The 13,555-nt window shown below is 44.2% G+C and overlaps 1 protein-coding gene across 2 annotated transcripts in view; it reads right to left on the bottom strand.

Moving 5' to 3' along the window:
• Positions 1–2,290: 2,290 nt before the first annotated feature.
• Tmem185a (transmembrane protein 185A) overlaps positions 2,291–13,555 on the bottom strand; it is a 36,030-nt gene continuing 24,765 nt past the window's right edge. For both annotated transcript variants that reach the window (XM_042680417.1, XM_042680418.1), the window contains 4 exons: positions 8,174–8,257; positions 5,704–5,880; positions 5,093–5,216; positions 2,291–3,929 (listed from right to left, as the gene is read on the bottom strand). In XM_042680417.1, the coding sequence (XP_042536351.1) occupies positions 3,685–3,929; positions 5,093–5,216; positions 5,704–5,880; positions 8,174–8,257 (630 nt within the window). In that variant the 3' untranslated portion in view covers positions 2,291–3,684. The remainder of the gene's footprint in view (positions 3,930–5,092; positions 5,217–5,703; positions 5,881–8,173; positions 8,258–13,555) is intronic.

Raw genomic sequence — 13,555 nt, 5'->3', positions numbered from 1 at the left:
TCAACAAATTCTTCCAATACTGCAGATATAGCAATCATGGGTATTTGGGTAATACCAGTAGTTAGACTTCCCATTGACCTGTGCAACAGGACTTATGGGAACTTCTCATGGTTATCGATTTAACCAATCTGAATAGCCCTTATTAGAATATGATAGAGCAGAGGCAGATCAAACAGGCATTTATGCCTATGTATTCCATCCCTGTGTGCTGCTTGTTGTCACCCAGGATGGACAATTGTAGAATGTGACTTGTGGAGATTGTAACTTGACAAATAGCCTCTCTAGCATACGTAAAGGGCAGAACTTTTAAATTTTACACCAGCCACCTTTTGCTATGATTCCTATTAACCTTAGTAGCCCTCCATATTGCAAGTTGTTAAAGAGATGCATGCGCAACTAGCTAGACATAAGCAAGTAGCCTCACTTGCTGTCTTTGGCGCAGTGTCCTTGGTTATGCATAGTGCTTCCTTTGCCACCTCTGCTGTTACCATGGCAAATAGCATCCACACCAGCCATGCCATAAACCTATTGGCTCATAATGTGTTTCCAGTTTTTTGAGACATAGGTTGATTTTGCTTAGAGGGCTAATGGCAGACTAAATATTTTGGAATAAAAAGTACTTGTTTTAGGCAATGAATTGAATGCTCTAAAATGTAAACAAGACCTTCTTTGCCATGAAGGGGTAAAATCTAAGTGTATAACCAGCCTTCATTATATTGAGTCTCAGTAGAATTGGACATGAGTACAGGCTCATTTGCAAGGAATTCGGTCAGCTTCAGAGACTACCTTTTATCTGCAGAAATTTAGCCAAGATATTATTCAGTTACAAAAGATTCATATAGAGGAGTCTTCTCCCACACAAATAGCTGACATGATTTTGCAAAAATTGAAAGGCTTTAAATCTCCTAATGTTATAAAACACTCTGCATGGTATCTAACTGTGATTGGACTTGCAATGATATTTCTTTATTTTGTTCTTATAGTCCTCACACAGGCAGTTGGAAGAAGAATCACTGGATTAAGGATCCAACATCATCTTCATTTGGAACAGCAACAGCAGCTTTAGATAAAGAAAAAGGGGGAGAAGTTGGGAGCCAGAGACATGAGCCTGGTTACATCTGTCCATGGGCAGAGAGATGAGTTCCTGGGGCAACAGTCCTGAGCCTTGTCACCCCTGCTCATGGTTTGAAATGGCACTAGCTGATCGGCTATACGGCACAGCAAAAGGATCTTTCTCTCATCTTAACCTTCAAGCTAGAGATTGAGCTCAGCTATCTCTAATTACAGGTCCTCTGTTTACTGTATTGCTAAAGCTGCAGCACCTGCTGAATGCAACTTGTTTTGAATATTCTGATTTGCCTCTTCCCTTTAAGAAAAAACTCTGTGTCAATAAATATGCTGAACCAGAATCTGGACTGTTTTCAGTCCCTCAGCCTTCTGGGTGCTGACAGCCCATCTGGTCCCAGCTTTCTCCGTGTGTGTGTGTGTGTGTGTGTGTGTGTGTGTGTGTGTGTGTGTGTGTGTGTGTGTGTGTGTGTGTGTGTGTGTGTGTGTGTGTGTGTGTGTGTGTGTGTGTGTGTGTGTGTGTGTGTGTGTGTGTGTGTGTGTGTGTGTGTGTGTGTTTTCAGCCCATCTGGTCCCAGCTTTCTCCGTGTGTGTGTGTGTGTGTGTGTGTGTGTGTGTGTGTGTGTGTGTGTGTGTGTGTTTTCAGCCCATCTGGTCCCAGCTTTCTCCGTGTGTGTGTGTGTGTGTGTGTGTGTGTGTGTGTGTTTTCAGCCCATCTGGTCCCAGCTTTCTCCGTGTGTGTGTGTGTGTGTGTGTGTGTGTGTGTTTTCCTCAATCTCCTACCATCTTCCCTCAGCGACAGCTTGATATGGCTGGTCTGCAGCAATAACCAGTACATGGCTGTTGACACAGCTGCATAAGGTATCAGCAGTACTCCAAAAGCACTCTCAGTTTCAGACTGGCCCTGAATCCTCAAAAGAAATCTACAAAGCCTCTGAAGCATTAACAATGGCAGGGTGGTATTACTCAGCCAGTGAAAGATTTTTTATAGCATCCCCACTTTCCCCACTTGATACTCAGCCAATGGTAGAGTGCTGATGCTTGTCTTCCTCTCTGTGCACCCTTCCTGCTGTCCTTTGAAGACAGAGTCATCACAAAGGCCACTCACCCACAACACCTTCTAGCCTTGATTGCCTATGACAGCAAGAAATTGCCCTTGATGCTGGCTGAGCTCAATTCTAGTTCCCCAGGACACCTATGAAACAAGATACTCACAGTGCACATATAAAATGAGGAACCAATTTATTGAACAACTACAGGAGGCAAAAATAGTGGACTTAGCTACATATTTTACACACCAAGGAAGAAAGTCTATGCCATTGAGTCCCCCCTTTCATCTGAAATAGAACAGATTTGATGGGTCCTACACCAGGGATGGGATCGGGGAAAGAGAGGACTTTAGTTATGTCTGATTGAGGCCACTGAACAATTAACTGATCAAGTGAAAACCTGTCTTCATCTCCTGGTCAGTAGTACCTATGCTACTCTTTATGTCCTTTGAAAAATGACCTACTTGATTTGAGCAGAGGGCTTCTATGCTTGCGGGCTGGGTTCCAGGCTGGCTATAGTAGCAGCGCCTGGAGAAACCACACTGACAGATGACAGCAATGACACGGCTGCTGGCAGGCACAAAGCCAGACTTTAACAGAGGCCGGACTCAGTGGCCTTGATATTTCTGCTGTCAGCAACTTGCTCCAGTGTCCGAGCCTCAGGAAGGACTTTCTATGTTTCTGCTAGCCAGTTTTTCTGAGGAGTGGGACAGCACAGATCTTTCCTAACCTGTCACGGCTATGCTGGCAGTAACAGCTACTATGCACATGAATGCATTCCACAGCATTAATGGCGATGTCCTGGGTGTGGGGGGGGGAGTGCGGCACCCATCTGTGGTGAGGCAGGCATGCCATCTGCTTCCACTTTTGTGGCAGAACATGTCCATTTCCAGCACAAGCTTGTAAAAAAATACTTTAACAGAATATGCTGTACAGAACTAGGATTTAACACTGTATATTACAATGCTAAAATATTTGTATAAATACTATACAGGCATGGAGTGACTCCATTGGGAAGGGCTTGCTGGTGAGGCCAAGAAGGCCTACTGTCAGCGTATCCATAGGGAAACAGATCCACCATAGGGGCAGGGAAAAGCATGGCTGCGCTGTCTGAACACAGGTGCATGCACACCTGGGTACAGTTCCCACTGGGCTACCTGTAGCAGCCCCATGGAAAGCACATCTTCCAACACTTTGATGGGAAATTTAGTTCTTTAAAAAAAAAAAAACCTGCCTGGTCCACAGATGCTCCTCTGCGGGCCTAATGGACAGCGGACATCACCCCAGGTGGGTCCCATGGGGAGGAGCACATGCCTCAGGTGCGCAAACAGGGGGAAGTAGACTCCAACCTCCTTCACACACCCTGGCATCCGTATCTGTGGATACCCTTAGTCCCCTGCCACCTCTGTGTCCCATGGTGGTGAGTGGCCAATCGACACTGAATGCAAACGAGGCATGAGATGGAGGTCCCTGGAGGCCCAGCTCCGTTCTGCATCTGGGGAGGGGAGAGGCAGAGGAATGGAGGAGTGTGCATCCCAGTCCACTCATGCTCCGGCCCCGCCAGTGCCCTTTAGTCTGGCATTTCGATATTTAATTTTGGAGGAGGAAGGACATACTTTCCAGGACTCTGGGTAATGACCACTCTGGCCTTCTTGCGAAACATAGGAGCAATTTTAGGAGGTTCTGGTACCGGGGTTTCTTCCATTTCTTCATTATCTTCGTGATGGAGATCATAGGAAATGTTTCCATATTCTCTCAAAAATGGGAAAATTTCCAGCAGAAACTGGCAGAAATCTTTGCGGATACCAAACCACCCTGCAAAACAAGAGTTTTTGTTTTTGTTTTTTCCTTTTCAAGTCTTAGGATTGGCTTGTGCATTACTCTCCTGTCCTGAATGAGAAGTGTATCACGTTGTCCAGATACCTCAGAAATAAATGACCAACGTATAAATGCTCAATAAATGCTCAATAAAGGGAAGAATTTGGACTTCCAGCCCCCAGATTCTCAAGGTTAAGTCTCAGACTGACAACATGGCAGCCCAAGGCCCCCGTTAAGGTGGGGATTCTTGGGTCCCACCCCAAGCCTCCTAATTCAGAAATTCCCTTACTGTGGGATGGAATGGGGCCGGCAGAGCTGTTTTACCTGGTCCTCTAGGAACTGATGCTGATGATGAAGTTCGAAAGTCCCTACTTGCTGTAGTAATTCCCGAACACCTATGATGCTTAGCCTGTGTAATCTTCCTCCAATCTTCCCCACCCCACACTAGACTCATGGATGATAAAGTGTAGCATCTAAGCAAAAGCTTTCTCTTACCCTCTCAAATCTGAGGAAGGAATTTGATCAGGCTAGGACATAACCTAAGCTTATAAGGGCCCCCTCCAGGCTAGTTCCCTGAAGTGCATTCTTCCTCTCTGTTGCAGGAAACCATCCAGCTGTTGCTTGTCTCATGACATAAGCAGCAGCAGAGCCTGGGCTAAAAATTTAGGCTTCTCTCCATCCCAGGTTGCCAGAAGATCAATTTTCTGACTTCAATCTAGTACAGTTCATAGCTTTGTGAGGAAGGGGCTCTCTTCAAAGATCATCTCAAATCTGCATGCCACAGTGTGCCAGTGAAAAGGTAGTATGCTCCAGCCAAAAACAGCTAGCAAGACTTCCTTATAGAAAGGAGATAGGGCAAAATGGGACCTAGGCTAATTGGGGGATGCTAAGATTTTTTTTTTATCCATCTTTCCAAGCCTTAGGACAAGCGATCAGAAGACTTAGTTTGCAAAGGAGGAAATGGGAGCTCAGACAGGTGGCTTGTCTCGTTTCATCTACTCTCCAATCACAGTATACACCGGAGGCTAGCTATGGTGTGTATCCATGTGTAAGATGTTCCAGATGCTAAACTGGGGCCCTCAGACCTCATTCTCTCATAAAGTTCAGGAATATGCATCTGCACACCCCACCCAAGGGCTTCTGAGAAGTTGAGTACATACAGTGGTTTCCTCCCTTCTGTCCAAATGTAGTTGCCATCAGTGTGATCAGCGAGAGCCACAGAGGAACGAATATTGGAATACAAGAGAAAGCATTGTGGCCATCCAACTTGTGAACCAGCAAAATCTACAGAAAGAGACACACCGTCAACATCCTGTTGCCACATCGCTTAAAAATAAACAAAGTCACAAGCTGCCTCAGTAGGCAGCTCCTCCCCCAGCAGGTCTCTGAGGAGGGAAAGTCACCCCAGGAAATGGCCAAAAACCACCCATCCTGGGGTTAGAATTGGATGAATTTCCCTTCCCAGGACCAAGCAAAGTCCATTGGCTTGCAAATTGCTCATCACTAGTTTTATGAGAAACTCCCCCTATGGTTTTCTCTAAGGAAGCATCAGTGTTCATTCTAGTGTGCACTGTCTACCTATTTACCTGTCTCCTTCCCACAGGGGGGAAAAAAGACTATGTTCTCACTGTGCTAACCTTCTTCTGGACCTTCTGTCCTCAGGTACCCGCTGACAAATAGTAGCTGAAGGCTACTATTTGAAGTATACAGGGCAAAGGTAGAGGAAACAGGTGGCTGCAGAGGCCAAAGAGGTTTCCCATAGAACGCTTACCTCAAAAGTAAGAAGAGGCACCACAATGGTCATCCAGCTAAGTGCCATGGTTATGTGTGTCCTTCGCTGTTCTGCAATCACATCCATAGAGCGCAGGAACAAGACAGACCACACAATGTAATAGAGGACCACCAGGCACAGAAAGGACATGAGGATCCACAGGGGGACACACACTACCTGCAGGGAGGAACAGAGAGACAAGAGTCAGAGATTCCACCACAGCCTCATGGGTGCCACTGTAACGTCAGGAATACATAGAGACAGGCCGGCTGCCATAACTGCAACATGAAAAGCAAAATAACCACCACAGGGCCTGTCATCAATCTCTCTTCCTTCACCTGGTAGCTTGGCATCTGAACCAAGGCCTCTGCATATCCTAAAACCCTCACTCACATATATTGCCTTATTCTTGGTCACGCATTCAACACTTGGTCTAAGGGACAATTAGCAAGTTTTATAAAAGAATGGGGGGATGATATAATAATTTAAAAAAAAACGATTTTGGGGCTGGGAAGGTGGCTCAGTGGTAGAGCGCTTGCCTTGCATGCCTGAGGCCCTGGGTTCGATTCCTCAGCACCACATAAGCAAAAAGAAAAAAGCCGGAAGTGGCACTGTGGCTCAAGTGGTAGAGTGCTAGCCTTGAGCTGAAGAGCTGAGGGGCAGCATCCAGGCCCAGAGTTCAGGCCCCACGACTGGACTCAAAAAACAAAACAAAACAAAACTATTTTGGTCGAGTGGTGTCTGTGCTGTCTTGACAGATGTGAGGTATCCATTTTCCTCAAAGGAGCCACGATCCTTGGTGCCCTGTGAGGTTACTATAATGTCAACAAGTTGATTCTGACTAGATTTATTTCCTCTACACCATGATACAATGAATTCTGAACTTGACAGCGCAGAAGATGTAAGATGGGACCTGAACAAGTACTTTTATTATTAATCTTTTATCAAAGCCAGTAGGCAGAATTGATAAATATCTTTAATTTGGTAGCCTATACTCCCTTATTTTTTTTTCCTGGTTTCCCAGTAAGAAATTTCCCCTTTTTTCTGTGTATAGTATTTTTTTTTACTCATCTATCTCTTTATTGGCAGTCCCCTGGGACTTCAACTCAGGGCCTTTCCACCGTCTCTGAGCTTCTTTTGCTCAAGGCTAGCCCTCTCCCACTTAACCTATGGCTCCACTTCTGGCTTTTTCTTTGGTAATTTGTAAGAGTCTTCTGGACTTTCTGCCTGTACTAGATTTGAACCATAATCCTCAGATCTCAGCTTCCTGAATAGCTAGGATTACAGGTGTGAGCCATCAGAGCCCAGCTAGTTTAGGTATTTTTTAAAGTAAACTATATTTAGTATAGAGAATATTTGGTGTACAAAAGTACATCACAAACAACAAGGAAAACAGAATCCAAACCACTTGGCACAACCTAACATCTCAGAGGGCACTATAACTCTTCTGTCTCTGTTCCCACTGTCTGTCTATTTACTAGTTGAAATAATACTGTAACCTGTAATGTACAAATTGTGATTTATCTTTGTATCCTTCCCTCCAGACATGTACCTCCACAATCATTAACTGAAGCTAGGCTTGACTCATGATTTATGAGCCCATTTCCAACAAGAATGTAACTTCATAAAGACATACAGGTTTTTTTTGAAAAGGAACATGTCAGTACAGTACACACACACATGCATATGCACACGCACATATGCACACACACACATATATTTAAGGATCTCAATGGAAGTGGAAGTGTGTTTCAAGTGAGAGTGCTTGGCCTTGAGTGAAAAAGCCAAGCAATAGTGTGATACCCTGAGTTCAAGCCCTACTACTGGAATACACACTAAAAAACTTCAGTTTACTTAACACCAAAATAACTATGGTTAACAACAATTATTGAATATTTCAAAATTGCAGAGAACACTTTAAACATTTCAACACAAAGAAATGATAAATGTCTGAGGGAACAGAGATTTCAATTACTCCAATCCGATTACTCGATCGGATCCATTACACATCGTAACATGTACAGGAAATTCACAACAGATCCCTTAAATATGTACAGTTACTATATATCAATTAAAAATTCAGAAAACTTAAAATCTAAAATTGTAAACACTGGCAGCAACATCTGAAACATTCTGAAATAAGGGAATGGTTTGATAAATTCAATAGAGTACTTTCCATCACTAAAGTCAGAAAGCTGTTCATTTACTTGACATGCGCAAATGCTTATGGTATGCTAAAACAAAATAGCAGAATACAAAATTTTACATGCAACCTAATCCCAACTATAAGTACAGAGGAAATGAATAAAAAAAACACTAGGTAAACACTAAGCGTGTTATTTCCCAGTGGTGGGATAACTGGTGATTATTGGTCTATTACTTATGTTTGCCTGTCATTTCCAAGTTTTCTATAACAAATACGTTACTTTCTATTTTAAAATGTTACTTAAGGACTTAAAAAGTTACATACAAGCCAGGGCCAGTGGATGATCTTGTCCAGTCTTAAGGCAATGAATATAAACTGGAGAATGTTGACAGAACACAGGATTTCTAACTAAAAATAAAGAGAAGAATCAGTTATCATAAAAGATATTACTTCTGCAGTTTTGGTTACACATTACCAGGCATGGCAAATTTTAATATAATAAAACTCAGACTATGTTACACTGGAAACTCCTGATTTGGAGCACTACACGAGCACAGCAGCTCTGTGATAACAAGTGTGCTGGTCTTCCGTCTCATCCTTCTGCCCAGCTGGTGCTCTGCTCCTTTTGCCACTAGAGGTTTGATCACTACCGACCCACAACGATGACCTTGTTTCCAGGTATATGGAAAAGAGTGGCAGTAAATACCCTACCCTCTGTCACCACTCTTTCTCTCTCTCTCTCTTGGTCATCTCTGTTTGTAACCACCCTTGCATTTCCTTTCTCTTGGACCCAGGACTTGGCCCTATATCCTATATATCCTATCCCTTCTTCTCCACAGGTTACATCTAGCCATCCAGAACATCAACCCTTATCAACCAGAAACATGTTATCTATTTACCATTTGAAAAAACAACCAAGCCCAAATAAGCCTACCCTTTCATGATCCTCTACCCTTCTTTGGCTTAGCCCCTTATCTGCTGTCTTCCAGCTTTGTGAGACAGAAATGGCTAGGTGAGTCCCTATTGACTCAGCTGCCACTCTAAACCTCACCTATGACCATCCCAATAAGAAACTGCCTTCATTAACGTCTCCAGTAACAGGAAACAACAGACAATTTCCACTTGCACTTTCCTGGGTATCTTTGCAGCATTCACCTTGGTGAACAATTGCTTCCTTTTTGTTATCTTGTTTTTGGAGGTTCAAAAGTCCCACCACAAGCTGGACACAGCTGGCTCACACCTGTAATCCGAGCTACTCAGGAAGCTGGGATCTAAGGATTGAGGTTTGAAGCCAACCTGGGCAGGAAAGCCCATGAGATTATTATCTCCAATTAACTATGAAAAAAGGCCAGAAATGGAGTTGTGGCCCAAGTAGTAGAGTGCTAGCCTTGAGCAAAAAAGTTCAAGGAAAGTGCCCAAGCCCTGGGTTCAAGCTCCAGGGTAGCACACACACAGACACACACACACACACACACACAGACCTACACACACACAGACAGACACAGACACACACACACACAGACACACACACACACAAATCCCACCACACAAATGTCCACATCCTATGAGTGCTCTGACAAGTCTTTCTTGAGGTTTTTTTTTTCCCCTCATTGAATGGCAATGCATCCCAGCACCTAAAACTCAATTCCCAATAGAAACACACACACACACACACACACACTCTCACTCATCACACCCTTGGTATTGGGGAGTAGTTTTAGCTTCACTCTGGCTTACCTTGGTGCCTAGTGGTCCATCCTCAAAAATGTCTCAGTGACAGATGCAGCTATTAAAGTGATACTTGGCTCTCTTAATGGTATCTTAAATGTTGTCAGTCCCCAGTTGAGCTTGTTGTCCTCGGTACCTTGCCCCTCTCCTTTCAATCTCCATAAGGCACTACAGTAGCTGGATTCCCCAAACAACAAACCTAGGAAGCACCTCCTATTGTATTCCTTGCACGCTCATATTCAGTCCAAATTTGATCCATTTTGCCACCCAAACTTCTTTTGAATCCCCTGCCTACTCTCTAGCCCTGACTGCTTAAGATAGCCCCTGTATCACCATTCTCCTCCCAGAATCCATTTCCCATGTCCAATCGGTCCCTAGTTCTAGATGGTCCTTTGTTCTCAAAGGCATTCAGGGCACTCTTCCTTCTGGTGACAATACCTGTCCTTATCCACAGAGTGGAAATGTATGACTTGGCTCAGAGATTACTCCAAAGTTCTCCATCCACAGTGCAATTCATGAGTCATTAGTTCTGATCTCTAGGCCAAAAGAAATGCCTAATAGCTAATTCCACTGATTTAAGAAATTAGTTGTAAATATAGTATTCCCATCCTATGTCATCTGAAAAGGTAAATTACATAAATAGTTTTATTTCATTCTTTAAAACCTACAATTAGAGATGGGATCCATGTACCTGTTATGTACTGTGCAATTCCTCAAACCCTACAATTATTTAAATAAGACACATCTACCCTTATTATGTGTTCTTCATCCACATTTCCCCTCAACACTAGGTTTATATCACAGCACTTGCTGAGAACCCTGAATTGTAATAGTCTATCTTCTTGGAAAAGACTGGAATATGACCTAATAAACTATTTTAGGCTATAAGTCTGTATGATGCCTTGACAGATGTTAAGCATCAGTTTTCCTCTAAGTGGCCACTACCCTTGGTGTCCTGAGTTCACTATAGTGCCTAGAGTACCTTGTCACATTTTGAAAGCTCAGGAAATGGGCTTTGATCTGTCCTCTCCTTGTGAAAACTCCTTTTTACCAGATCCCACACTTTCTTCTTACTACAGTCAGCTCATCAGTCACATCTCAGCTGCCCATGTTACATCCCTGTCACTGTATATTCTCCTGTTTCAATGTCAGAAAAGTCAACAAGGAACTCAACTCAGGCTGGTTGTTGCTTCTTGTAGGTGGGAATGAGGAAAGTGTGAATATATGAAAGGTTCACTTTGTGGAAGTCATGCCTAACACAGTGCCTCCTCTGGAACTTACTTTCCCTCTCTAAAAAACCAAAGTTACCTATTTTCATAGGCTTCTTAAACCTGTCTCTCAGTTCTTGTCCAAAACAGTTTATAAATAAGCCTATCAGTGTTCCTTAGCCTGATAGCACTGATCAGAGGTGGTGGAGTTAGTGGGAAAATTACTTTTTAGTGTAAAATTACTTTTAGATGTCCCAAAGGCCTGGGGCATAGTACTGGTGTTAGGTCATCCCTCCTCCCCTTTGTGAAGGACAGCACACAGCCTTACCAGAAATCACCTATCCCAAACTGGTGATCACCTGCAACTGTTAATCACCTGACTGTAAGTCAGCAAAAGGACTCTAGGTTGAGGTCACTTCCTCATCTACTGAGGTCACTTCCTCATTCACTAAGGTCACTTCCTCATCCTCTGAGGTCACTTTCTCATCCTGAGGTCACTTCCACATCTCCTGCAGCCTTACCTCCTCTTTACCTTTCCCTACATAATATCTCTCTGCCATTAGTTCCTGCCCTGCACACACACACCTACATCTGGTGCAGGCCAGCAGTGTGGTTCTCCCAGTAAACTTTCTTCTGCCTGAACTACATGGCAGTCTCCTTTCACCAACGCTTACACAACCGGCAGTTAACTTCAACGCAAAAGGGTCCAGGTTAAGTGTCTTACTAAATATAGAACACTTGTTACACCAAAACTTTCTTACCTAGAATGTCAAATAACATCCTTCCTTCCTTCACTGAACAATGTTAGAGCAAATGTATCCACCTAGAACATTTCTGATTTCTGTGGTTTTTGTTGATGTAAGGCTCTGTGTGTGTGTGTGTGTTCTGGTAGGTACTGAGGCTTGAACACAGAGTGTGTGTGTGTGTGTGTGTGTGTGTGTGTGTGTGTGTGTGTGCGCGTGCGCGCGCTGGTAGGTACTGAGGCTTGAACTCAGTGTGTGTGTGTGTGTGTGTGTGTGCTGGTAGGTACTGAGGCTTGAACTCAGGGCCTGGGCATTGTCTCTTAGGATTCTACTCAAGGCGGTCAATCTACCACTTGAGCCACACCTCTAGCTGATTAACTGAAAATAAGTGTCTCACAGACTTTTCTGCATAGGCAGGGTTCAAACCACTACCCTCAGATCTCAGTTTCCCAAATAGGATTATATCTATAAGCCACCCATGACTGGCTTTTCTTGTTGTGAGTTGTAGGGCTTGAACTCAGGGCCTGGGCACTGGTCCTAAGCTTTTCTGCTCAAGGATATCACTGTGCCACTAGAGGCACAATTCCACTTCTGGCTTTCTGTGGTTAACTGGAGATAAAAGTCTTATAGACTTTTCCTGCCCAGGCTGGCAGTGAACCACAATCCTCAGATCTCAACCTCCTGAGTAGCTAGAATTGTAAGCGTGAGCTACCAACATCCAGCTAGCTTGGCTTTTTGGATGATTTTTAAAACTAACTTTTACTTAATTTGCTAAAGTAGTAGAAACAACATGCTAGGCAATACTGGCACAAAGTGAAAAGGCAAGCATGTATGCTTAGGTGCCCTTAACCTGGAAGAAGGATGGATTGGTGGGGGGCGGGGGGAGCGGGATGAGGAGGCAAATGTGACTAGTACAGAAATGGGAGATTAGGAATGAGAATTTAGGGCAACAGCACCTGACGCGCATGGAAGTGCCAATAAGATCAAATACGAGCCGTCAGTAAAGATACTGAGAAACAAAATGCTGAGAAAGGGCCCCTTGTAAGGAAGCAAAGGAAGAGGAAGTCACGAAGGAGTACAAGACCAAGGGAGACAAAGGCTCTGTGTGATTCAGACTTTTTGCTGCTGAGACACACCTTAGGAAACAACGTAGGAAGAAAAAGATTTATTTTGGTTTATCTTTTCAGAGGTTGCAGTCTATCATGGTGAGGAAGGCCTCGCGGAGCAATCAGCTCTTACCACTGTGGCAGGAAGCAGACAGGGGAAAGTGAGAGAAGATGGAGATGGAGAACAGGAGGGGGGAATGTAAAAGAGGAGGGGGGAGAGGACAAAGGAGAGGAAAGGAGAGAGAAAAAGGGAGGAGACAGAGAAGGAGAGAAGGGAGAGGAGGGAGGAGAGACAAGAAAAGAGAGAGAAGAGGAGGTGGAGAGGAGGAGGAGAGGAAAGGACAGGGAAAAAGTAGAGACGAAAGGAGAAAGGATGGAACAGAGGAGATAAAGAGGAGAGGAAATGAAATTGGACAGGGTGATGAAAGAACTTGGAGAGGCTAGGGAGAGGAGAGAGGAGGGAGAGGAGAGAAAAAAAGAGGAGAGGGGAAGAGAGGAACAAGAAGAAGAGAGGAAAGGAGAGGAAAAAGGAGATCAAGTAGAGAGGAAGAAAGGAGAGTACAGGGAAGAGGAGAGGGGAGGAGAAGCGGGGGACCAGAAGAAGAGGACGGGGGAGGAGAGGAGAGAAGAAACAAGATCTAGAGGGAAAGAGCTGGAGAGGAGAAAAGAGGAAAGAAGAATGTAGAAGAGAGCAAAAGAGAGGATAAAAGACAGGGGAGAGGAGATGGACAGGAGGGGGAGAGGAGAGAAAAGGAGGAGAGAAAAATACAGGGAAAGCAAAGGAAGGAAGAGCGAAAGCAAAGGGACGGGGTGGGGGGCAGGAATGAGGAAGAGAAGAAGAGAAGGGAGGGGAGAAAGGGACAGGGAGAGGATGCGTGAAGGGGGAGAAGAAAGGAAGAGGGGACATAAGAGAAGAGGAAT

The sequence above is a fragment of the Dipodomys spectabilis genome, unplaced genomic scaffold (assembly GCF_019054845.1).
Source record: "Dipodomys spectabilis isolate Male_0828 unplaced genomic scaffold, ASM1905484v1 ptg000060l, whole genome shotgun sequence".
NCBI classification, from domain to species: Eukaryota; Metazoa; Chordata; class Mammalia; order Rodentia; family Heteromyidae; genus Dipodomys; species Dipodomys spectabilis.
The sequence above is the reverse complement of the archived record's forward strand: the minus strand, read 5'-3'. Positions and strand labels throughout refer to the sequence as shown.